Raw genomic sequence first — 27,286 nt, forward strand, 5'->3', positions numbered from 1 at the left:
CCTGGGGGAGGACCGGAGGGAGCACCTCCGGGACGGCGGTCTCTGCGAAAGGAATGCTGCTTGGGGGAGAAATTCCTCTTAAAGGAAGAGGGGGCAGAGGAACCCGACCTGCCCGGGCGGTACCGACGGGCTTCCTGAAACCGTCCTCTGGAGGTACCGGGACGAGTACTAGCCCGAGCCCTGACCTCTGGTAACTTCTTGCCCTTAGACGTGCCGAGATCGGTCACGATTTTGTCCAGCTCGACCCCAAAGAGCAGCTTGCCTTTAAAAGGCAATCTAGCCAGGCGGGATTTAGAGGCGTGGTCAGCAGACCAATGTTTCAGCCAAAGCCACCGCCGCGCAGAGATTGTCTGAGCCATGCCTTTAGCTGAGGCCCTCAAGACATCATACAGCAAGTCTGCCAAATAGGCTAAGCCCGATTCCAGGGCCGGCCAATCAGCCCTCAAGGAATGATCCGAGGGGGAAGCCCGCTGCACCATAGTCAGGCACGCCCTGGCCACATAGGAGCCGCAAACTGAGGCCTGCAAACTTAAAGCAGCCGCCTCAAAGGACGACCTTAAGGCCGCCTCCAATCTTCTGTCTTGGGCGTCCTTTAGGGCCGTGCCACCTTCCACCGGCAACGCCGTTTTCTTAGTCACTGCAGTGATTAAAGAATCCACGGTAGGCCACAGATAGGCCTCACGTTCACTTTCAGTCAAAGGATAGAGGCGGGACATAGCCCTAGCCACTTTAAGGCTCGCTTCAGGGACATCCCATTGAGCCGAAATTAAGGTGTGCATGGCATCATGCACGTGGAAGGTTCTAGGCGGGCGCTTCGTCCCCAGCATAATGGCAGAGCCAACAGGGGCTGAGGGAGAGACGTCCTCCGGAGAGGAAATCTTCAAAGTGTCCATGGCCTGTATCAACAGGCTGGGCAAATTCTCTGAGCTAAAAAGCCGCGCTGCAGAGGGGTCATCCGCTCCATCCGAGCGGGGATCCGTCTCCTCCAAGGAATCCGCAAAGGACCGTTGGGAGAACTCAGATACGCTGCCCTCATCTACATCGGAGGAGACAAAGTCCTCCAAGGCCTGGGAATCAACCCGAGGGCGTTTACCTCTGGGAACCTCAACCTCTTTACCAGACGAGGGAGCAGGGGCAGCGTTTTGCATAAGGAAGGCCTGATGCAGCAGCAAAACAAACTCGGGGGAGAAACCCCCCAGACTGTGCACTTCCGCAGCCTGGGCTACAGCCCTAGACGCACTCTCAACCGGCGCTCGCAAGAGCGGGGGAGAGACATGCTGCGCATCCAAAATGGCGTCCGGCGTGACACTCCGCGAAGGAGCCGCGCGGGAAGAACGGCGCTTAACTTTAGCCGCTTTTGTGCCGTCGCCCAAATTAAGGGCGTTCATGGCATTAATGTCTCCAACCTCAAGGGCGGCCCAAGAAGAAGCCGTCCGAGCCGCGTGGCCGGCCAAGATGGCGGAGGCGAGGAGCGGGGATGGGCGTTTATGGCGGGAAAAACCGCCACGCCGGAGGAAGGACCGGGACATTCATCGGTCACGAAACTGTCACCCAACAAGGGCGAATCAGGCTTTAAGACCCCCGCATCCCCTCTAGAAGCGCTCAAGCGATCCGGGGAGCGACTCTTTGCGCCCTCGCCCTCCGACGCCATATGCCACGAGGAGAAGAATCGGGGAACCCCCTGCCCACTATAAAAAGGTAAAAATTACCTGCTTGCCGCTCCGAGCTGTAACGACCTGGTGTCCCAGTGAGTAGCTGCAATAAACGTTTAAATAAACATCGAAATAAACGCCTTTAAGGACGTTCAAAATTTTTTTTTTTTTTTTTTAACGGAGCCAGCGGGAGGGGGGAGAAAAGGAGGGACCTGGCACCACCAGGTTTGCACTTGCTCAAAAGAGCCCTCAACCCCAGGCACTCAACAAAACCTAAGAATTAGGCTTGGAGGCCTAGCCAGAGCTGCTGCTGTGTGTGACCACCACCTGCTGAGATAGAGAACATACTGAGGAGTTTCCGGCAGCACATGACCACATATAGGGAGGCAAAAGTTTGCTCTCTATCTCCACCTGCTGGTAGATGGACACAACCCACCAGTCTATGGATTGATCAGCTTGATGATATGGAAAATGCTATTAACATAGTAACATAGGAAATGACGGCAGAAAAAGACCTGCATGGTCCATCCAGTCTGCCCAACAAGACAAACTCATATGTGCTACTTTTTGTGTATACCCTACTTTGATTTGTACCTGTCTTCTTCAGGACACAGACCGTATAAGTCTGCCCAGCACTATCCCCGCCTCCTAACCACCAGCCCCGCCTCCCACCACTGGCTCTGGCACAGACCGTATAAGTCTGCCCAGCACTATCCTCGCCTCCCACCACCGGCTGGCTCTGCCACCCAATCTCGGCTAAGCTCCTTAGGATCCATTCCTTCTGAACAGGATTCTTTTATGTTTATCCCACGCGTGTTTGAATTCTGTTACCGTTTTCATTTCCACCACCTCCCGTGGGAGGGCATTCCAAGCATCACTACTCTCTCCGTGAAAAAATACTTCCTGACATTTTTCTTGAGTCTGCCCCCCTTCAATCTCATTTCATGTCCTCTCGTTCTACCGCCTTCGCACCTCCGGAAAAGGTTCGTTTGCGGATTAATACTTTTGAAATATTAGTATTAATCCGCAAACGAACCTTTTCCGGAGGTGCGAAGACGGTAGAACGAGAGTACATGAAATGAGATTGAAGGGGGGCAGACTCAAGAAAAATGTCAGGAAGTATTTTTTCACGGAGAGAGTAGTGGATGCTTGGAATGCCCTCCCGCGGGAGGTGGTGGAAATGAAAACGGTAACAGAATTCAAACACGCGTGGGATAAACATATTAAGGTTTTTTACAGATGGTATCTGACTCCGGTCAGACTGCATCACATGTTCGCCCATGTGCCCAAAGATTGCTGGCGGAATTGTGGTGGAGTGGGGACCATGGGTCACATTTGGTGGTCTTGCCCTAAAGCTCAGGCCTATTGGAAGGGGATGCAGGCGCGTCTTCAGGTCTGGGTTGGCAAATCTGTACAGTGGCATCCGTTAGTTTTCTTACTTGGGTAGCGGCCAGAGGGCATTGCGTCTGACCAGTGGCTCTTGTTGAGAGGATCCCTGCATGCAGCGCGCATAAATTTAGCACAGAACTGGAAGTCACCTAAGGTTCCCTCAATGGTGACTTGGATCACCAAGGTGAGATACATATGTGAAATGGAGAGATTAACTGCATAAGAAGGAAAACTTTGCCCGCATGGGAAAGGGTTTGGGTACCTTTTCTACAACAGTGTTCTGGTTAACTGGTGTGTACATGAGTGCAGGGAAGGTGGGGGAGGGAGGGTGAGGGTGGGGAGGATAAGGGTCAGGGAGATTTTCTGTAAAAAATATTCAAAAAATTCGAAGTAGCATATGCCCTTGTTCTAGCATTGTTAGTTAACTGATGTTTCTTTTGTCAACTGCTCACTGAATGATTGTGTGGACATGTGGATAACTTTACTGCACCGACTTGAGTAGATGTTGTATTGATTTTAAAATGCTCAATAAAGACTTCTATAAATTTAAAAAAAAAATGTGTTCGTTAACTGGAGTTACTATTTTTGTGTACTCTGAAGGAACCTGTTTTATACTGTCCTCCAACAAAGGCAGTTACCTGGAAACGGGCACCTTTGTTTCATCCTCTGTCTTCCTTCTACTGAACAATATTTTCTCTTACCTCCGTTCTCAATTGTGATTTAAACCCAAAGGGAGGTATCAAAATTGGAACTTGATATTTGGAGATACATTAGCTGTTTTTGCTTGCCATCTCTATCCTGACTTTTGCTCTCATGTTTCAGGGCCCGAATTGTGATAGCAAACAAAGGATATAATATATATTTCATACAATATCCAACTTCCAAATTTACTTAGGAACATTACAGAGGACTAATTTTTGTACATCTCACTGTTATTAGCTTGGGTTCAAGGCTTGTCCTTGATGGTATAAATTCTCTGTATTATGTTTTATGATTAAATAACTTTTCCTTTCCTTGTGAAATTTACTTTAAAACAATGTAGACAGCCTAATATCTTTGGTAGTGTTTTATTTTTAATTCTGCTTTATGTAGTGTCAACATTTTGTTTCTAATATGCAAGCACATCATACAGAATGAAAAAGGGAAGAAATGTAATGGAAATTAAATCATTCTATATGTAGATTATGATTGCTTACCTTGTTATAAAATTTGCATTCTTCCTGTATAATGTACTGGACTTTACTTGTGACTACTGCTGCTGTTTATCATTCTATATGTTAGTGCTGCTGGGCATACGCAGCACTGTACACTGACATGAAGAAAGATGGTCCCTGCTCAACAGAGCTTACAATCTAAGTTGCTGAGATAAGAAAAGGTCACAAAATAGGCTGTGGAATGTTTTAACTAAGAGAATACATGGACTCTGTCCAAGTAGAAATTAGAGAGAGAAGCATAGAGGGATTCATTTACTTTTGTCTCATTATTTGTAACACCTGGTGATGGTAAGGTAAACAGTATTCTTATTTAAGTTTGTATTTTACTGTCAAGAATATGTATTTATTAGATATGAACATTAAGTTTTTATTTTAGTCAATATGACCAGACTATTTTTGAATTTTTCATGACATTCTCCCTGTACAGGTTCATAATTGGATTCTAATAGATACCTTTTTGTTTTGAACCCAGAGTCCTGCTAGTATCTTTGGTAAGGGAACATTTCCATAACATCCACTACAATTGCATAACAGTATTTTGTGTTGTTACCATGCCTTTCTAGGCAACGGCCTAGTCTGCTTTAAATTATTTACTCTTTCTCTACATAAGAGATACATTGTTAGATTTCTTGAGACCATTATCTGAGTGCAACTTTCCAAATTATTGTTATAACTATGACACATGTTTTTCTATAAATGACATGTCTAATGATTTTTAAGCTTGTTTCTCACAGACCTGACTACCCAGAAACCCACAATGGTAATGATTTAAAGTTATGCTTTGAATTAAATTGAGAACCCTTGTGAAGAAGTCGGGAACTATTTCTAAATCAGGTTCCCCGGTGACTCCAGAACAATTGGTGGTCTGGAACCGAACCAAGGTTTCCCCTCATACCCAACGAGCAAGACAATGGTCCCTCAGTTCTCTTGTCATAGGCCAGGAATGTATTGCCCGGTACCCAGATGCCAACTTCACCAGCCCAGTAGGGAATACTCCTTGCATGTCAACCCTCACCGTTAACAGATCCCTACTACAATACTGGCCCACATCTCCCACATGGTACCCGAGTTCACCTAACGATGCATGCCAGCCCTATAATTTTACGGGTAATATTGTTTTCTATAACTGTTCCGGGACCAACCCTTTCCAAGGTATTCCCCGATTAAGGAAGTACTGGGGAGACCCATCTAACCGAAGTGCCTGTTTTTGGCAAGCTCCAGATGGGTTGCTTTGGATATGTGGGTACAGTGCATACACCAGATTACTGGGCAACTGGTCTGGTTCCTGTGCTCTCGGGTTGATCTACCCAGGCTTCTTCCTATTACCCCACTCTGCCGGTTCCGATCTTGGCATTCATGTATATGATGACTTGTACCAACCAACCTGTCACGCCTACTGACCCCCGATGGGACCATCAGACCCAGGAAGGGCGGAATAGCATTGCTGCATACTAACAAGCCTATCTGGAGGCCCTGAAAAAGGGAAAAAGAAAGATCACCAACATGAACAGAATCCACAATATAACCCAGAAAAAGGAAGAAAGTCCTGGGGATTTCTTGGAAAGACTGATGGACGCATACCGGAAACACAGTCCCTTCAATCTGGAGGACCCGAATAACAGACAAATGATAGTAATGAGTTTCGTCAGTCAGTCAGCACCAGACATACGAAGGAAATTACAAAAGACCGAAGGGTTCAAAGGAATGAGCCTCAACCAACTAAAGGCCCTGGCGGACAGAATTTATGGGAACAGAGACCAGGAAGAGAAGAGAGAAGCAAGTAGACGAATGCAAGAGAAAGGAGACGGCTTAGAAGGTCGTTCCAGTCCAACCAGAAGAGCATCAGTTCCAGCCAAGCTGTTGCATCTATTCTTAGTTCCAGTTCCATCCCCGCTGCTGAGTTCACTCCGAGTTTGAGTTTCAGCCAAGATAAGATTGAGTGCATTCCGAGTTCCAGTGCCAGCCAGGATGCTGAGGACGCGTGGGTTCCAGGTCCAGTCAAGCTCCTGATCCCGGTCCAGATCCTGGTTCCAGTTACAGTCAAGCTTTTGATTCCCATTTGGGTCCCAATCCCAGCTCAGCTTTGGATGATAGTCCTGTTCCTGCTACTAGGTTGATATGCCAGGAGGCCCAAGAAGTTGTGGATCCCCTCAGAAAAGGGGCTCCGGTTGACTAGGATTCCTCTTGGTGCATCCAAGATTCTGATTCCGTCCAGCGGTGGTTCGAAAGAGCCTCCTGTTTACAAGACCTGCTCCTAGCCGCAAGTGCTGGACTGGAAGCAACAAGGAAGTCCAGCACTTGCAGCTAGGAGCAGGTCTTGTAAACAGGAGGCTCTATCAGGAGGTTTCACCACAGTTACCCCTGGATACCTGAACCCCCCGTGGAGACCAGAAGGGGGGTCTTGAAGGGGAAGTACTGTCACGTCTGTGGCTGTGACCACCCTCAGACTTACCTTATTTCTGGGGGTCAGCTTCTAAGCTGGCTTCTGCCTATCCTTTCTGGAGTAGTTTTCCTCCTGTGTGCTGGCTGCTTCCAGCATGGCTCTAATTACTCCACTCTACTGCACCTGGGGTGCTGCCTGAGTTAGCTCTACCTCTGTCTGCAGCCTGGCTCTGTTTGCTCCTCTGTGCTGCACCTAGGTATTCTAAGTCTCTCTATGTTCTGTGTGCGCTCTGCCTGCTCCTTGGTTTGTGCTCCTCTCACCTGCTGGTGGCCAGAGCCAGTGGCTGCCATAGTTTGTCTTGCTGTTCCTACCCGTTCCAGACTTTAGCCCAGTCCGGTCCAGTTCTTCCAGGCTGCCAGACTTGTCTCTCTTGTTTGTGCCTGGACAGCCTCTGTAGTTGCTTACTGAAGGCTGCAGCTGCTCCTCAGGTGTTGAAGGGCTTTATTAATCACTTAGAGACTGCAGCCTTTGCCTTGGCATCGTCTAAGGTCCCTGGTATGTTAGAGTGCTCTGTGCACTGCTACCTTGTCCAGTTCAGTGTGAGTTTCTAGCTTGTTACTAGTAGCTTGGGCATAACCTTTCTTGTTTGCTGTGTACAGCTTTACTAGTTTTCTTGTATTTAGCTTTCTGGTTTTCCCGTGTGTGTTGTCCTTTACTTCTGGAGCTTCAGCCCTAGTCCTGTCCGCTGCAGTACTCCTTGCTACTGGAGCTCCAGGCATAGTCTTGCTACTTGACCTGACCATTGCCTGAATCTGACTACTCTCTGCCTGCTGCCTGACCCGACTACTGCAGAGCAGGTGGGATTGGACGAAGAACTTAGGGGACTGGGTTGCTGGGGTGGGGGCCTTAAGGGGACATTTGCTGTCCTAGTGAGCCTACTCCTACTATGCTTGATCCTGCCCTGCTGCATACCCCCTTTGATGAGCACCCTAAAGGGGACAGTTGAAACTATCGCCGACCGCAGGGCGACGGCTCAGATTATGTCCCTACAAATGTATTCCCCTGTGCCTTTGTCTGACACTGATGATGTTCTCTCTACAGAGACAACTTGAGGCCACCATCCCTGGCGGCTAAGTCCGGCTACAAAGGGGGGGGGCCATCAATAGGGGCCCTCCGTCTCAACCCGGTGAAGAAACCAGCGGTTGCCGCAAGGGACTAGGGCCACCTTATTGTCTCTAGAGACTAACCGACTCTCTCTCTCTCTCTCTTACAGCAATCACCCCTTTTCCACCTCTGCTATCTGAACAGCCTCGACCGACCACCCGAGGCCTGCAGACTGTGAAGAGGCTGAAGGTCTCATCCGCTCCGTGGTCAACCTACGGATCACGAATGTGATACTTTCCACTATGAAGATGATAAAGTATCAAAGGGGGGATTGTTGGGGGCTGCTCTACAGTGACTGGAGATTCAGGGTTAAGCTTTTGTCATAAATGACACTCTATTGTGTTTTTGCTAAAAGAAGCTGTACTTGTAATAGTTAACAGAACTGCAGAAGCTTGCAAACAGGATGCTATGGCAACCAGATAAGATAACGTCTATGGCTTGTGCTGAGTTTCGTTTTTGCCTTATGCTCACCAGTATAATCCTTTGTCTGTGTAATGAAAATGAACTGTGTGTTATTAAGTTTCGATTCCTGATTTCTGTGTAATGTTTTATGAACTCAATGCGCATGACTGCTGATAAAGCCTATAAATGTTAGTGGTAAATGATAGAGGACAGGCAGTGTTACTGACTCAGCTGCGTCCTTGCTAGCAATAAAGTTCTCTTGATTTGGATCCGTTGCCCCCAGCCTCTTGATTTACTTGCTAAATATCCAGTTACACACTCACCTAGAGATCAGAATTCCTTACACAATGTTCACCTATTTATTCCCCCAGTTCGACTTGTTCATTTAGATTCTACTCAACAACATGCATGTATGTATGTATGCTTTCTTCTATGCCTGACTCTTTACTCTTCTCTATAGACCTGGAAGCTGCTCTTCTGAGTCCTGCTATCAGGCCGTAAATGCAGCATTCCCATCCCCCCTCCCCCCCCGGTTGCACCTGGAAATGACACGAGTCCGGTAGTGGTGAAAAAGAAGCATATACTGGGGTGCGCACTAAGGAACAAGTACGAGGAGCAGAACATGCTCCTTTGTGCACTCCTTTGCACTATGACACAACCACAATGTTTCAAATCATTTTTCTCTTACCTCTGGGGCCTTTTGCTTCTAGCACTTATTTTTTTCTCACTCTTTATGATGGTATCCCATATTCCAGGTACCTGGGGTCACCAACCAATACACGCACGTTCCTTCTCATGCCCACAGCTAAGAACATTAGTCTACCCGTCACCACACCCCCACAAACCTTTATATAAACAGCTCCACAGTAAGCCCTTAAGATAGTGCTTCTTAACGCCCACTCCATGCATAGTAAAACATTTTCTAATTCAGAACCTTAACTCCTTCCACTCCCTTGGCATTCTGTGCTTCACTGAAACTTGGTTAATGGATTCTGACCTTTCCTGTCTGACTCAGGCAACATCTCCTAGTTGTCTTAATATTCACTGCTCTCTCTTTCTGAGCATATGCTGAGATCCCTGTAACTAAAATATCTCTATTACAAATCCCTTGTTACTGCATATGGTTTGTGAGAGGAAAAAGCCTCAACAGCCTCCTGGATTCAGCTACACAGCTTTTAATATACGGAGTTCTGTCATCATAGGCAAAAACCTCTCTATTAGACTAATGTTAAGTCTTTCTGACTTCCATAAATTATATGAACCAGCACTTAACTTATTCAGGCGCTGCATTCAAACAGCTGCCGTCTTTGTCTTCTCTCTCCACGGCCAACTTTGGCCAAGGTTTCGGTAGTACATAAGTATTGCCATACTGGGAAAGACCAAAGGTCCATCAAGCCCAGCATCCTGTTCCCAACAATGGCCAATCCAGGTCACAAATACCCGGCAAGATCCCAAAAATGTACAAAACATTTTATACTGCTTATCCCAGAAATAGTGGATTTTCCCCAAGTCCATTTAATAACGGTCTATGGGCTTTTCCTTTAGCAAGCCGTCCAAAGGTCAAATATTTCTATCAAGATTTCTAGCAAACTGCATCTTCAAGCAAAGAATTTGGCTTTTGGGTGACTTTTCTTTTTATTTTGCTAATATATTTTTTAGGATGTAGTATGATATGATTGTAAATTAATCTGAGTATTTCATGAACTTTCACATTAAACACAATAATGAATGTTTAATGTGTCTCCGGATATGCTATGATCATACCTTTTTATAAAGTATGATTTTGTTTTTGAAAATATTTTAAGATACAACTTTTGATCTCATATTTGGCTTAATATAGAAGGTCCAAAACCCTTGCAGTTTACAGTCTCTGTTTTTCACAACAAAATAGTAACATTATTCAAGGAAGAAAGGAATAAACATAAAGGAATCCTAGTTGACAATAAATGAAGGTACAACCAAGATCAAGGAGACCCTGCAGTATCATAAGAAAGTAAAGTGGGCAGATTAGATGGGCCCATCATATACCATGTTTCTACAGTATTCCAAGTAAACACAATATGCACTTCAACCTGGTTCATTATCAACATCCTGAAAATCAGCATTATTTGTCACCATTAAGGACTGAAGTTGAGAACCCCCATTATTGAAATGGGCACATCTGGAATTAAAGCTATCGTACTGACATCTAATTTGGATAGAAACAATAGCAACAAACTCAAAATCATAGCCTATATAGACTATGATCATTCCTTATCGCAAGCCCAAGACTACCTCTTCTGTCTTATATCATGACCCCTTGCTCTGGAGCTCCCTTTTCACTTAAAAAAAATACTTACCTTTTGTACATTAATTATATCTTTGAGTTGAGTTACTGGATGTTCTTTAAAATTCCCTTCTCTAAAGTATACACATTTAGGTCCTTAAATTTCACCTCATGGTACTTGCAGGGCAGATTATAATGTCTTGCAAAGGAACGTGGATACAGAGAAAGTCTCAAATCAAGAGAAAGAAAGAATCTCACTCACCATTTTCCTTTTGGTTTTGTAGTAAGGTCCACACAAGCGAAATGAAACCATTCAATCGGGCACTATAGATCAGAAGTAAGTAAAAATAAAAAAAATAAAAACAAACAGTTAAGCATCAAAAAATTTGGAATTCCATAATAATGGTTCATGCAGCAGTCTCTGCTGGATTTGCAAAGTGAAAGTATGCACCTATATACTGCTATCTTAGGGAAACCTTTTTGTATACGTCATAATAATGCCTGTAATTCATTTACTAGAATATAAATTATTTTTTTCTCCACTCCTCCTCTGTCAAAGGGGGTTGCAGCCAGGTGTTCCAAGCTACTTTGTGATTAGGGTTAAATATGTTAGGTAACAGGCCTCTCTGGATTCTACTTATAAACAAGATTAGTTCAAGTTCCTCAGGTTCTCTAAATAAATTCTGTGTGATGTCTTCCCCAATAAAATGTGCCTCAATTGGAACTACTGAAAGAAGAGGATCTTATCATTAAGCAAAGATTCAATGCAGTTAATTGACAAAAAGATTCCAACAGAACTTGAGCTGAAATAATCCTACTCTTCTCAGACCCCACCCCAAGATATTTAGGATAAAATAAGGATAGTGGGTGAAAAACTCTCAGACTTATGGAACACATCCCACAAATCTCCACACTATTTCTCTACCTTCTTTATACCTTTACCAATGTGGGTATATACAGGTTTCCTCTCCACTGCTTCTAGGCATCAACTGTTTCAATACCAGTTTCAAAAGCTGAATATAGGTATAGTAATGTTAATTCCAGCCAGTCTCAGTGGACCTCCACTGGCCTACTGTAGAAGGAACTCAAAGCCTTCCACAGAATTGTTCTTACTATTTGAAACTCCCATTCCACCATTTTCTGTTTGAGTGGGAAGTAATTAAGTTTGAACAAGTCTGCAGGGCTGTTTTGAGATTCCAAAGCCTAGATCCTTCTTTCAGCAATATGGAATAAAAAATCCACAGGCAAGTTTCTTGGCCCAACTGAATAGTAAGATTTCTGTTTTGTCAATATTGACCTTAAATCCCTAAAGCTTTGAGAAAGTACTCATCTTCTGCATTAAAATGTGGATGAAGAATAAGGGCTTCTTTAAAACACCAGTGTATATTCAGTGTATGGTCCTACTTTCTTACTCTAATGGGTACTATAATGTCATTAGCTCTAATGTGACACACAAAGGGCTCAAGGATTAGGGCAAATAAGCAGAAGAGAAAAGGGTGCCCTTGTCTCGTGCACCTGAAGAGGTCAAACTCTTCTAACACTTGTCTATTAGATTGTAAGCTCTTTGAGCAGGGACTGTCTCTCTTTGTTAAATTGTACAGCGCTGCGTAACCCTAGTAGCGCTCTAGAAATGTTAAGTAGTAGTAGTAGTAGTAGTAACACTATGCCATTCACCAATATTTAACTCTTTAGACAAAAACGAAAGGATCCTGTCCCAAATACAAAGGAAATTCTGGAGGCAGACACAATCAAAAGTGGAAAAAAAATCATTAAAATCTTTATTATAGTAGATTAAAATACTGCCTGACAGCCGCATTTCACCCTGCATGGGCTGCTTCAAGGGCTTAACCTTTACTGTTAAATACAACAAAACATATCTCACTAATAAGTCACATAACTTAATGGATCATAACATACATTGTATACATGCACAGCGAACAGCGATGCACTAAAACTAAAAGCTATATGAATAAATGAAGAAATAATACTTAAAATTATCATATACATAAAGTAAATCTATCTATATTACACACACACACACACACACACACACATATATATATATATATATATATACACACACACACACACACACACACACACATACATACACAAAGTAAACACATAAAACATACAAATTGTGTATGGTAACAGATTTGACATGCAATAAATAAGACGCCCATAGGAATATAATGGGTGTCTTATCATTTAGCGCATGCTAATCATTAGTGTACCTTCGTAAAAGGACCCCAAAATGTATGGGAACCAGGTCAAACTGTCACATACCCTTATGGTGTCAGGGAAAACAATCACGATGAGGCATAGCTGTTGGTGTTAAAAATACTACAGTGAATAAACTTCACTCAAAAATATAGTGCTATTTACCCAAGACAGAGCTCCTAAAATGACTTACCAGGACTTCCTAGCTCCAAAGAGGTTCCTATGTGGGCATCATGGACATGTCAGTGAGACTACTGCCTTTAAGCACTTGCTTGGTCACATGGCCTACAACAACAATGCTACAAAACAGATGCACAAGGCAGCACAAGAAAAACATGCGAAAATTACAAATGAAAGTAATAATAAATAACAAGGGAACCACTCAAAAGTTTTAAAAAATGCCTTTTGGACCAACTCAAAAATTTTTTTAAGAATGGCAATCCAAGATAGCCATTTTGTGAAGATCTTAAATGTGGTTTATTTTTATATGGTGTGATAGAGCAAATCATGCCAGTCATACAAATAACAGGGATACTTCTGTAGCAGGTATTCTCTGAGGACAACAGGTTATTCATTCTCACATGCGGGTGACATCATCTACGTCACCTGGTGCGGAACGCTTGAAATAGCATAATACTGCTTTAAGATACGCATCAGCGTCCCCACTGTGCATGTGTGAGTGCCTTCCCGCCCACTGTGACAGTGCGGGACCAGCAGTCCAACAATATAGCTATCAGGACAGAAGACAAACTCCAAGAGGAGGTGGGAGGGTATGTATGAATGAATGGCCTGCTGTCCTCGAAGAATACCTGCTACAGGAAAGCACCCTGATTTCTCAGAGGACAAGCAGGCCATATTATCACATGTGGGAATCTCTGGCTACCAGGCTCACAGAAAACAACCACAGTAGGACAATAGGACCTCTCAACAGCAAAGTAAAAAAATGAATTAACCTGAAACTATATACATACTGTGTGAGAATGCAGCCTGGAACAGAACAAAGCAGGCCTGGGGGGTGGAGTTGGATTCTAGACCCCATACAAATTCTGCAGAACTGTCTGTCTAAACCAAACATTGCATCGGGTATCTTGCTCTAGGCAATGTAAATGTGTGGACTGATGGAAAACGTGGAAGCCATACAAGTGGCTAGTCTGATGCTAGTCTGTCGTGTGTCCTGTCCCTGGAACAGTACCGAGGGGTTCTGTTGCTGAGCAGAGTGGCAAAGAGATCCACCAAGGGGGTGCCCCATGCTTGGAAGATCTCACGGGTAACACTTGTACCGAGTGACCACTTGTGTGGTTGTGTGACCCTGCTCAGTCTGTCAGCCAGGGTGTTGGATTTGAGAACTATCCTGTGCTGGACAGCCCAGTGCTACATCTGAACAGCCTCCTAACACAGAGGGTGTGCTCCGTTACCCTCTTCTTGTTGGTGTAGAACACTGTAACCTGATTGTCTATTTGAATGAGTACAATTTGGTTGAACAGCCATTTTCTGAAAGCCTTTAGAGCACTGCATATTGCCCGTAACTCCAGGAGGTTGATCTGAAGATCTGATTCTTGAGCTGACCAACATGATCTACATGAGCTCCCCACCTCAGGTGAGATGCACCCATCGTCAGCACCTTCTGGAGCTGAGCAATTTGGAATGGAAGCCCTACAGTCTAATTAGTTCAAATTGATCACCAGAGAAGGGACTGAACCAACTCTGGTGCCACTCGGATGAAATCCGCTAGGTTCCTGGAGCCTTGACACCATTGGGAAGCTAAAGTCCACTGGGCAGTTCTCATGTGAAGAGGTGCCATGGGTATGACATGTACCATGGAGGCCACAACATCTGCCAAGCCGTGACCTGCTGGCTGGCCCAAACCCAAGTGGCGAGTGCATCTAGAGAGTCCGCCCTCAGCACAGGGAGATAGGCTCGTGCCTGCTGTGTGTCTAGCAGGGCTCCAATGAACTCCAACTACTAAACAGCCCCCAGGCAGTTCTCTTCACCAGTAAATCATCCAGGTAGGGAAACAGATGGACTCCCAGTCTGCAAAGTGACTGGGAATACCGCTAGACACTTGGTGAAAACCCTGGGAGCTCATGCGAGACCAAACGGCAACACATGGTACTGAAAGTGATGAGTTCCCATCCAAAATCTGAGATACTTCCAATGTCTTGGAAGTATCGGGATATGAATGTAGGTATCCTTTAAGACCAGAGAGCATAGCCAATCTTTTTCCTGAATCATTGGGAGAATAGTGCACAACCATCCTGAACTTTTCTTTGACCAGGAATTTGTTCAGGGCCCTCAGGTCTATGATGGGATGCATCCCCCCTGTTTTCTCTGGCACAAAGAAATACCTGGAATAGAATCTCTTCCCTTTTTCTCCTGGTGAAATGGGATCGATCGTGTTGGCCTTTAGAAGGGTGGAGAGTTCCTCTGCAAGTACCTTCTTTATTTATTTGTGACATTTATATCCCACATTATCCCTAACAATGTGGCTTACAATAAACAGTATAGGATACATTCCCCCATTTGCACAGGTTTTCTACCTTCCCGTGAAGAAAATGGAGAAACAACTGATACAGAACAACCAGGATAATCAAGAGCTTAACGTTACAGCTTTGCTGGAAACTTCTGAATTAGATCAAATAATACCAACCACCTTGGTGGCAACAGTAGCTCTAACGCCAGATAAGATCTGGATATTGAAGATGTTTTTTAAAAATAAGGATAAAACTTTCAAAGGATTAAAAATTCGAGTATTTCCAGATGTTTCGAGGGAAACACAAAAACGACGTCAGAAATTTCTTCAGATGAAACAAGAGACACTAAAAATCGGAGCTACATTTTTTACTACTACTACTATTTAGCATTTCTATAGCGCTACAAGGCGTACGCAGCGCTGCACAAACATAGAAGAAAGACAGTCCCTGCTCAAAGAGCTTACAATCTAATAGACAAAAAATAAAGTAAGCAAATCAAATCAATTAATGTGTACAGGAAGGAGGAGAGGAGGGTAGGTGGAGGCGAGTGGTTACGAGTCAAAAGCAATGTTAAAGAGGTGGGCTTTCAGTCTAGATTTAAAGGTGGCCAATGATGGGGCAAGACGTAGGGGCTCAGGAAGTTTATTCCAGGCGTAGGGTGCAGCGAGACAGAAGGCGCAAAGTCTGGAGTTGGCAGTAGTGGAGAAGGGAACAGATAAGAAGGATTTATCCATGGAGTGGAGTGCACGGGAAGGGGTGTAGGGAAGGACGAGCGTGGAGAGATACTGGGGAGCAGCAGAGTGCGTACATTTATAGGTTAGTAGAAGAAGTTTGAACAGGATGCGAAAACGGATAGGGAGCCAGTGAAGCGACTTGAGGAGAGGGGGTAGTATGAGTAAAGCGACCCTGGCGGAAGACAAGACAGGCAGCAGAGTTTTGAACCAATTGGAGAGGGGAGAGGTGACTAAGTGGGAGGCCAGCAAGAAGCAGATTGCAGTAGTCTAAACAAGAGGTGACAAGGGTGTGGATGAGGGTTTTGGTAGAGTGCTTGGAAAGAAAGGGGCGGATTTTACGGATGTTGTAAAGAAAGAAATGACAGGTCTTGGCGATCTGCTGGATATGAGCAGAGAAGGAGAGAGAAGAGTCAAAGATGACCCCAAGGTTTTGAGCTGAGGAGACAGGGAGAATGAGAGAGCCATCAACAGAAATAGAAAACGGGGGGAGTGGAGAGGTGGGTTTGGGGGGAAAAATGAGAAGCTCAGTTTTGGTCATGTTTAATTTCAGGTGGCGTTGAGACATCCAGACAGCAATGTCAGACAAGCACGCTGAAACTTTGGTTTGGATGCAAGGTGAGATATCAGGGGTAAAAAGGTAGATTTGGGAGTCATCAGCATAGAGATGGTAGGAAAAGCCATGGGATGAGATTAATTAACCAAGGGAAGAAGTATAGATAGAACTACTACACTACTACTACTTAACATTTCTAGAGCGCTGCTAGGGTTATGCAGCGCTGTACAAATTAATAACTAAGGACGGTCCCTGCTCAGAAGAGCTTACAATCTAAAGATAGAAAAGAGGAGGGGACCAAGAACAGAACCCTGAGGTACGCCGACAGGCAGAGGGACAGAAGTAGAAGAGGATCCACCAGAGTGAACACTGAAGGTGCGGAGGGAGAGGTAGGAAGGGAACCAGGAAAGGACAGAGCCCTGGAATCCAAGTGAAGACAGGGTATCGAGGAGTATGCTGTGATTGACAGTGTCAAAAGCAGTGGAAAGATCAAGAAGAATGAGGATGGAATAGAGACCTCTGGACTTAGCCAGTAATAGGTCATTGGAGACTTTAGTAAGCGCAGTTTCGGTTGAGTGGAGAGGGTGAAAACCAGATTGTAGTGGGTCAAGAATAGCATGTGAGGAGAGAAAATCAAGGCAGCAGCGGTGAACAGCACGCTCAAGTAATTTGGAGAGAAAAGGGAGGAGGGAGATGGGTTGGTAATTAGAGGGACAAGTAGGGTCGAGTGAAGGCTTCTTAAGGAGAGGTATGACCATAGCATGTTTAAAGGCAGTAGGGACAGTTGCAGTGGAAAGTGAGAGGTTGAGAATGTGACAGATAAAAGGAATAAGAGCAGGTGAAATGGCATTAAGAAGGTGGGTGGGAATGGGATCAGAGGAACAGGTGGTACATTTTGAGGAAGAAAGGAGAAGTGTAGTTTCCTCTATAGTAACTTCAGGAAAGGAGGAAAAGGAATGAGGGGAAGGAGAGAGAGGGGAACAGACTAGTGGAGGGAGAGGTGGCGAGGTAGAGAATTCAAGGTTTATCTTTTGAACCTTGTCATGAAAGAATTCAGCAAGGGTCTGAGGAGATAATGAGATAATCCATGTAAATGTTTGGTCACTTATCAGTCAATTAAATATGTATATTATGATCCTAGTCAACTCTCTTCTTTTATAACATCTAAAATTAATAAGATTAAGTAACAACCTTTGTTTATTTGATAGTGAATCTGTTGCAACCGATATGTATGTTGAAGTATTTTCTTTATATCTCCAATATAGCATCAATGGACTCCACTTGTGGACTCTTGTGAGGTTAAGTTTTTTTTTCCTTACTAGAAATATATTTAACTAAATTTAATTGTAACTAACTGAACTTTCTTTACAAGTTTTTTTAAGCTTGTGATGTAAAAATTTAAAATATCAATAAAAAAAACAGTATAGAATACATAACAAAGAATAATGCATAAGAAAGTAATTTGTTGTAAGAATCCAATTTTATCATTAATATACTGGGATAGTTATGGATGTTTAACATTTAGAAAATCTATTATGAATAAAAAATTGAACATGAAGCAAAGAGAAAGTTAATGGTAAATAGAGTAATAACCAATTCAGGTAATAATTAATTGCTTGAGATATGGTCTTTCTTTGTGAAGGCTTGTTTGAATAGGAACGATTTGAGGATTTTGCGGAATCTAGCATATTCCTGTATATTTCTTTTTTTGGGTGGTAAGGAGTTCCATCATTTGGTTCCTAAGTAAGTGAAGTCTGCAGAGTGGACAGTTTTGTAGATCACTTTTTTGCAATTTGGGAGGTGTAGTCTGAGATAGTTTCTTGCCTCATATTTAGTGTTTTTTTTAAGGTAAGTTTAATAATGGTACCCGTATTGTCTGGAGCTGTGCCATTTAGTATTTGAAAGATAAAGGTACATAATTTGAAGGTGATTCTCGCTTTGATGGGAAGCCAGTGTAATTTGATTAATAAAGGGGAGGCACTTTCAAAACGAGAGATTTTAAATATGAACCTGGCTGCAGTGTTTAGAACTGAAAAGTGATATGGAATCCTGCAAATCAAAATTAGAGGTGGTCTGCGGTCACTGCCTGAGGTGAAGATCACTGAGGAGTTTGGTATTACAAGGATCAAGGCAGACTTTATGGAGGAGATTTCATATATGTTGATCTGTGAATGCTTGGCGTTGAATCTGTGCAGGTAACAGTGTTTGAGGGGTTTAAAGTTAGTGTTTAAGGGAGAATGACTGTAATGGGAATTTGGGAGGTGATGAGAAGTGGGGGCCCCTGCATAAACAGGACCTGGCTGATGAGCGGCTGCTCATCAGATGTAAGCGGGGGTTGTAGTAGAGGAATATTATGGGGGCTAAAGGTTGGGGCTGATAGAGGTTCTTCAAGGGCTTGTGGGGAAGGGGAAAGGAGGGTGGGGGAAGACAAAGGGTGGAGGTTGGGATGGGTGGAGAAATGGTTCAGAAGTATGGAAGTCATCCTAGTAGGGGGGTATGGGAACGGTTGTATTATGTATATAAGGACGTTACAGAAATAGGAGATGTACAGTGGTGGAAATAAGTATTTGATCCCTTGCTGATTTTGTAAGTTTGCCCACTGACAAAGACATGAGCAGCCCATAATTGAAGGGTTGGTTATTGGTAACAGTGAGAGATAGCACATCACAAATTAAATCCGGAAAATCACATTGTGGAAAGTATATGAATTTATTTGCATTCTGCAGAGGGAAATAAGTATTTGATCCCCCACCAACCAGTAAGAGATCTGGCCCCTACAGACCAGGTAGATGCTCCAAATCAACTCGTTACCTGCATGACAGACAGCTGTCGGCAATGGTCACCTGTATGAAAGACACCTGTCCACAGACTCAGTGAATCAGTCAGACTCTAACCTCTACAAAATGGCCAAGAGCAAGGAGCTGTCTAAGGATGTCAGGGACAAGATCATACACCTGCACAAGGCTGGAATGGGCTACAAAACCATCAGTAAGACGCTGGGCGAGAAGGAGACAACTGTGGGTGCCATAGTAAGAAAATGGAAGAAGTACAAAATGACTGTCAATCGACAAAGATCTGGGGCTCCACGCAAAATCTCACCTCGTGGGGTATCCTTGATCATGAGGAAGGTTAGAAATCAGCCTACAACTACAAGGGGGGAACTTGTCAATGATCTCAAGGCAGCTGGGACCACTGTCACCACGAAAACCATTGGTAACACATTACGACATAACGGATTGCAATCCTGCAGTGCCCGCAAGGTCCCCCTGCTCCGGAAGGCACATGTGACGGCCCGTCTGAAGTTTGCCAGTGAACACCTGGATGATGCCGAGAGTGATTGGGAGAAGGTGCTGTGGTCAGATGAGACAAAAATTGAGCTCTTTGGCATGAACTCAACTCGCCGTGTTTGGAGGAAGAGAAATGCTGCCTATGACCCAAAGAACACCGTCCCCACTGTCAAGCATGGAGGTGGAAATGTTATGTTTTGGGGGTGTTTCTCTGCTAAGGGCACAGGACTACTTCACCGCATCAATGGGAGAATGGATGGGGCCATGTACCGTACAATTCTGAGTGACAACCTCCTTCCCTCCGCCAGGGCCTTAAAAATGGGTCGTGGCTGGGTCTTCCAGCACGACAATGACCCAAAACATACAGCCAAGGCAACAAAGGAGTGGCTCAGGAAGAAGCACATTAGGGTCATGGAGTGGCCTAGCCAGTCACCAGACCTTAATCCCATTGAAAACTTATGGAGGGAGCTGAAGCTGCGAGTTGCCAAGCGACAGCCCAGAACTCTTAATGATTTAGAGATGATCTGCAAAGAGGAGTGGACCAAAATTCCTCCTGACATGTGTGCAAACCTCATCATCAACTACAGAAGACGTCTGACCGCTGTGCTTGCCAACAAGGGTTTTGCCACCAAGTATTAGGTCTTGTTTGCCAGAGGGATTAAATACTTATTTCCCTCTGCAGAATGCAAATAAATTCATATACTTTCCACAATGTGATTTTCCGGATTTAATTTGTGATGTGCTATCTCTCACTGTTACCAATAACCTACCCTTCAATTATGGGCTGCTCATGTCTTTGTCAGTGGGCAAACTTACAAAATCAGCAAGGGATCAAATACTTATTTCCACCACTGTATAGGGTGTAATTGGGAATTTTAAGCCTCTGGGGCAGGGCTGGGACCCAGGGGTTATAATTTATGTCAATTCTGCTAGTGTAAGAATGAATCGGATTATCACACTGTAGAATAATTACCCTGGAATGTGGGGGGGGATCTCCTCCCCGATCAAACGGAAGAAAATTTTAACACATTTAAAGCGTCTCAAGACAAGTATTGCTTGTCTTCAACAAACCAGCCTCACAGATCAGGAACATGATAAACTTAAACAAGGCTGGGTGGATCAAATTATTTGTGCCTCCTCCGATGGGCGAAAAGGGGGAGTGGCAATCTTGTTTCACAAGCAGCTGGCTTACACTGCAGAGACAGTACTGAAAGATCCGCAGGGGCGATATATTTTGATTAAATTATGGCTGCAAGGCAAAGAACTATACTTACTTAATGTTTATGCTCCCACTCCATATGATTGCCAGTTTTTCCCAGGGTTGTTGAGATATCTTCTTCCATTTCAAGGAAAACAGTTAATTGTTGTAGGGGATATGAATACACTGATGGACCCAAATGAAGACTGTACCAGTGCCCGGAAGGGGTGGGTTCATGGGGGGGAAGGAAAGAGGGATGTTGCAGGAGTTCGCGGTCTCTCTCTCTGTGGTAGATGTCTGGAGGTTCTTGCATCCGGATACACAAGATTTTTCACATAGGTCTAGAGCTCATGGATCATGGGCTCGCCTTGATTATGTGTTAGTGGCCACGGACCTTTTTCCGTGGGTTAAGGAAACAGGTTTGGAAGAGATAGTGATTTCAGATCATGCACCAGTGTGGTTTGAGTTGGATGCTCTGGGGTGTTTCTACCCAACTAGGAGTTGGAGATTTCCTAGCTATTTATCAAAAGTCAAAGATTTCCAGAAGTTTTTACATGCAAAACGGGAAGACTATGTGGCGCATAATAGGGTGCATAATCCAGGGCTGTGGAGTCGGTACAAAAATCCTTCAACTCCGACTCCTCAGTTTTAAATATGTATTTTTTTTGCATGTTGACTGAAAGAGTGCAGCATGCAAGGCGGTATGTTAATGTTTGGGTTTAAAATCTATGTCATTGTGACTTTTTATTTTATTTATTAAAGAAACTATAAATATTCATTAATCCTAAAGTTTAAACAAAAAAACACACATAAAAAAACAAGGTTATGTTTATTGTTTTTTTTATCAAGTATAAAGTCATCATAGCATTAGCAAGTATAAAAATCTGGAACAACCACATCCTTTGGAAATTCTAGAACAAGATCCTTTGGAAATTAGAACAAAATCAAAGTTATCCTACATAAACCAAAAACATTTGGAAAACCTAAAACAACTTATATATTATTTAAACTTGGCATATATAGCTGTAGAATAGCTGTTAAACATAATCCAAAATTAACTAATATATTGTTCTTAGAAACAGAATTGCTTCTGCCAGATCCTCCTTCATAGAAGCCCTTAAATCTGATTTGATTATTTTCAGTGCTGAAAACAGTCTTTCAACACTGACTTGGGTGGGTGGCATTGCTGTTATGGTTCTAGCTGCATCACTGACAATCTCTGGATAAACAATGATGGCTTCTTCTATAGTCAGTTTTGATGAGCGGTCAAACTTTTCCACTTCTTTTAATCCTTTAAAAAACTCTTGCATGAATTTCTTTATATGGACATTTACAGGTTGCTTTTCCATGCTTAACCAACATCGCTTTGCTTTTGAAGCTTCCATTTTGTCCAAATAGGCTTGAAAATTCTCTTCTTCATTTGAAGAGGATGAACCTGAGTTACCATTACCACCAGTATTTATAGCTTTAGCTTCATTCAGTGGTTTATGAGTTTCAGGTAGCAACCCTTTCATGCGAACTGCTATGTCATAGAGTGCCTGTTTTCCTGTAGCAATTTGGTCACTGCTCAACAAAATTCGGCTCATTGGATCAACATAAATAGCAGCTAAGAGAATTTGATTATCCAGCAAGAGCTCCTCTCTTTTCCTCATTGAAGATACAATGCCATCAGCAATTAAACCCCCACTTTTGTTAAGGTTATATATCAAGCCCTTCCATTCCAAGAAGAATTTACCTGATGTTAAATCTTCATATTGCAGCTTCTTGGTAACAGCAAAAGGGTAAGAAAGTAGCCTAATTCTGTAACTTGAGCCCACTGGTTTTCTTTTAATGAAACATTTACATTGTCCAGTTCTTCAAGAAAGTCTTTTAGTTCAAGCAAACGCTTTATCATCAAGTAAGTGCTTCCCTAGCGCATTGCTTGATCCAAAATGGCTCCTTTTCCAGCACGTCTCTTCAGAATAGCATCTGTTTTAGGGATCCTGGCTGCAACAGCTACTTGCCTCAACTTGCTAATTAGTGCAGCCGCATGACGATCCTTCAATCCATCTCTTATTGCTAGTTGCAGAGTATGAACAGCACAACGCATATGTTGAATGGTAATAAGCTTAGATGCTTCTTCAGCAATATCATCCAAACTTTCACAGCTTTCTTGAATTGCAGAACTGTCATCTTCTGATATTTGTATGCTGCTTTCTTCATCAACTTCCTTCATTTTTTCAATTGTGCTTAACATATTTGAAGCATTATCAGTTACAATACATAGAATGTGTTCCTTTTTAATTTCAAAATCTTCTAAAACACCTTCCACTAACTTCTGCAGATACTCACTGGTATGATGTGCCTGAGTGTCCTTTACTCCTAATGTCCGGGTTATTATTTTTTTGTTTTCATCAGCAAATCTAACATTAATTGCAAAACAATTGACTCTGTGACGTGTGCATGCATCCATTTTAATAAAGACAAAACATCCCTTCAGACTTTTTCTTAGTTCTTCCTTCTTACATTTGGCCTCTTCAAGTATAAGTTTCCTTATACTTTCTCGTTCCAGAGAAACTCCAAGCTTTTTAGCCATTTCTCCATTTAAGCCTAAAAAGGCTGGTTGTGAAAAAAAAAGATAGTGGTATACTATTCTTTACTGCCATTTCAATGATGTGGTTTTTGAATTTTTCTGGTGTCATTGTTATAGTAACTTTGTCAGCTGTAAAAAATCTTGATAGTTGTGTCTGGCCTCCAGTAGATTTCTGATCTTTTATTGACCCTGAAGTAGATGGAATGTTTTCATTGCTATCTTTCTCATTCACAGCTTCTAACACTTTAGGATGGAAACGCTGCAAGTGTCTTTTTAAATTTGATGCTCTTGTAGGTGCATTTTTTTCATAACCACTGAAACTGCTAATTTTTGCATCACATGCTTTTTCACCATCATCATCTTCTATAATACATTGACATACATAATGTTTCCCATCTGTTGATATTGTAAAGTGTTCATAAACAGCAGACTTTGTCATGTTTCCTGACATTCTTTTTGCCATTGTGAATGGTGTGCCACTTCCACTAAAATATAAAGCTCTTCTTGCAGAGAGAGAGGAAGTTAGGTGGAGTCTCTCTGCTGCCTTATCTGTGTGTGCTGAATGATCTTCTCTTGGAGCTTAAGTTCACTGTGGGGTCAGAGAGGAGGTGCTCTACAGCAGGTCAGTAAATGCAAAGGGAGACTGAGCAGAGGGAAGCTCTCCAGCAAAATAGTTCAGCTGGACTTCACACTAGTGAAACAACTAGGTACTAAGCTTTATTCACAGCAGAGAAGTACTTTATTCAAATGTATGAGGAGTCGGTACATTTTTGCCGACTCCAACTCCGACTCAATGTACCCAAAATTGCTGCCGACTCCGACTCCACGACTCCGACTCCACAGCCCTGCATAAATCTAACCCTCAACTATTTTGGTGTGCCGCCAAGGCTGTATTGAGGGGTGAACTGATTGCACATGTAGCAGCTTGGCATAGGAAAATTGCAATCAGTCTTATTCATTTAAACCGAAAGCTGTGAGGAGCCAGGCGCAGATATATAGCTTCGCCCACAGAGGCCCACAAAGATAATTACTTGACAGCTCAGGCGACTATTAATTCCCTGTTGCACGAGCAAATGCAAAGAAATTTGGTGTACCAAAAGTATTGCTTTGCTATGTTTGATAATAGGTCAGGGGGTATGCTGTCTAGGATGGTAAAGAAGAGAGGAGGAAATCGGACAATATCAGTGCTGAAAGAAAAAAAGGGCAATGTCGTGAATAGACCAGACGTGATACAAGAATTACTGCGTGATCACTTTAAACAGTTATATGCACAGAATGAGCCAGTAAATTGTGGGAAGGTGAGAGATTTCCTGAATAAAGCAGGGATGCCTCGGCTTAGTGAAGAGGCGGTAGCTAGGTTGGGATCTCCCTTACAGCCTAAGGAGTTGCAGTCCGCCATTAGAGGGTTGAAACCCTTTTCGGCACCAGGGGTCGATGGGTTTGCAGGCAAGTTCTATAATATATTACAACATTCTCTGTTGGGCCCACTGTTTGAGTATCATCAATCGGTTATTCAAGGAGGAGGCTTTTCTGTGTTTGAGAACACAGTACAAATCTTTCTTTTGCTGAAACCCAGGAATGCCTCAGATGAGCCTGAATCTTACCGCCCTATCTCCTTAATTAATGTTGACATTAAATTGTTGGCAAAGATATTGGCCTCTAGGCTGGTGAATTATCTTCCAGATTTAATTGGGCCTGCTCAAGTGGGATTTATACCTAAATGCCACTCCGTCTTACATATCCACAAAACCCTATTATCAATGGCTCAATGTATTTATCAGAATGACTCGGCGAAAGTGGCCAGTTTGGATGCGGCCAAGGCATTTGATCAGGTTAGGTGGGGGCTCTTGTTTCAGGTCCTTGAATGGATGGGTTTACCAGGTGGTTTTATAAAGGCGTTGAGGGCTCTATATATTGGAATGGAGGCGCACATCGCGGTTAACGGGGGGCTTTCGGAGATCTTCAGGGTGTGTCGAGGAACCAGGCAGGGATGCCCACTTTCTCCTTTGCTGTTCGATCTAGCATTGGAACCATTGCTTAGGTTGTTAAATTCCAGTGTCAGGATCAGGGGAGTGAAAGTGGGGGATCAGGAGGTTAAAGCTCTCGCGTACACTGACGACATCTTACTAATCTTATCTGATCCTCAGCCGTCCCTTGTGGCGGCCTTGGATTTGATGCAGAAGTATGGGTCCTTCTCTGGTTTCACCCTTAACCTTGATAAATCTTGTGCGATGGCATTGGATGAGAAGACGGAAAGCTCGTGGAGGGTGGGGGGTTCCACTTCGGTGGGTGAACACAAAGATGAAATATCAGGGGATATTTCTCACTAAGGACATGGCCTCTCTGTACAAGGCTAATATCAATCCACTGCTAGATATGACCAGAAGCAAACTGGCAATGTGGAGGGCCCTTCCGCTTACGGTGTGGGGGCGGATAGCATTATTTAATACTAGTAAAAAAGGCTCGTTTCTGTCAGAAATTAAATGGGCGCTAGCAAGGTTTTCCTCGGAGAGTATGTTTGAGAGAGAGTGTGTGTGAGAGATGGAGAGTGAATGAGTGTGTGCCCCCTCCCCCCTCCCTTTATGGTTTGAGGCCCCCCCCTTCCACCCCCACCTCTCTGGTCTCTGGACCCCCTCAACCCCTCCCTCCAGCCACCCATGTCCAGTGACCCTCCTCTCCTCTCCCCTGCCCTCCCTGCAGCCACCCATGTCCAGCGACCCTCCTCCCCCTCTGCCCCCCTGCAGCCACCCATGTCCAGCGACCCTCCTCTCCCCTGCCCCTCCTTCAGCCAACCAGGCTGACGTCACTCACAGCTGATTCCCAGGCAGGGGGAGGAGTAGGGAAACACGCGGAGCAAGTGGCAGGGAGCGGCGCATCAAACAACGACCCTCCTCTCCCTGCCCTCCGCTCCAGCCACCCATGTCCTGCGACCCTCCTCTCCCCCTGCCCCCCCTACAGCCACCCATGTCCAGCAACCCTACTCTCCCCCTGCCCCCCCTCCAGTCACCCATGTCCAACGACCCTGCTCTCTCACCTTCCCTTCCTTCATCCACCCAAGTTGTGTAACCAATTCTTCGGGGCAGGCAGGAAAGATCCCTGGTCTTGCCTGCCCGCTGCTGGCGCTGGTGCTCCCCCGCTGCCGGATTGCTGTTCAAAATGGCCGCCGAGACTTCCAATGGTGGACTCGCGAGACTTCTGCTGAAGTCTTGGAGGCCGCCCTTGTAAGTATCGGCGGCCATTTTGAACAGCGATCCGGTAGCGGGGGAGCATCAGCACCAGCGCCAGCAGCAGGCAGGCAGGACCGGGGATCTTTCCTGCCTGCCCCAAAGAATTGGTTACACAACCTGGGTGGATGAAGGAGGGGCAGATGAGAGGGCAGGGTCATTGGACATGGGTGGCTGGAGGAGGGGCAGGGGGAGAGTAGGGTCGCTGAACATGGGTGGCTGCAGGGGGGCAGGGGGAGCGGAGGGTCACAGAACATGGGTGGCTGCAGGGGAGAGGAGGGTCGTTGTTTGATGCGCCGCTTCCTGCCACTTGCTCCGCATGTTTCCCTACTCCTCCCCCTGCCTGGGAATCAGCTGTGAGTGACGTCAGCCTCGTTACGGAGCCTAGCTCAGCAACTCCGAAGGAGCCACCGACACAGGCAGACACATTAGAACGTTGGTGGTGAGAATTATTATATAGGATGGTGTTGGCCCCTAAGTGGTTGTACGTGTTTCAGCAGCTTCCCCTTTTTCTCAAAAGTCGAGAGGAAAGGGTCTTGAAGAGACTCTTGCAGGAT

General features: G+C 44.3%; 1 protein-coding gene across 1 annotated transcript in view; it reads right to left on the bottom strand.

Moving 5' to 3' along the window:
• Positions 1-27,286, bottom strand: part of ING5 (inhibitor of growth family member 5) — a 327,421-nt gene that overhangs the window by 34,594 nt on the left and 265,541 nt on the right. Inside the window, exon 7 of the mRNA XM_030216998.1 lies at positions 10,733-10,794. Within this exon, the coding sequence (XP_030072858.1) occupies positions 10,733-10,794 (62 nt within the window). The remainder of the gene's footprint in view (positions 1-10,732; positions 10,795-27,286) is intronic.

The sequence above is a fragment of the Microcaecilia unicolor genome, chromosome 10, assembly GCF_901765095.1.
Source record: "Microcaecilia unicolor chromosome 10, aMicUni1.1, whole genome shotgun sequence".
NCBI lineage: Eukaryota > Metazoa > Chordata > Amphibia > Gymnophiona > Siphonopidae > Microcaecilia > Microcaecilia unicolor.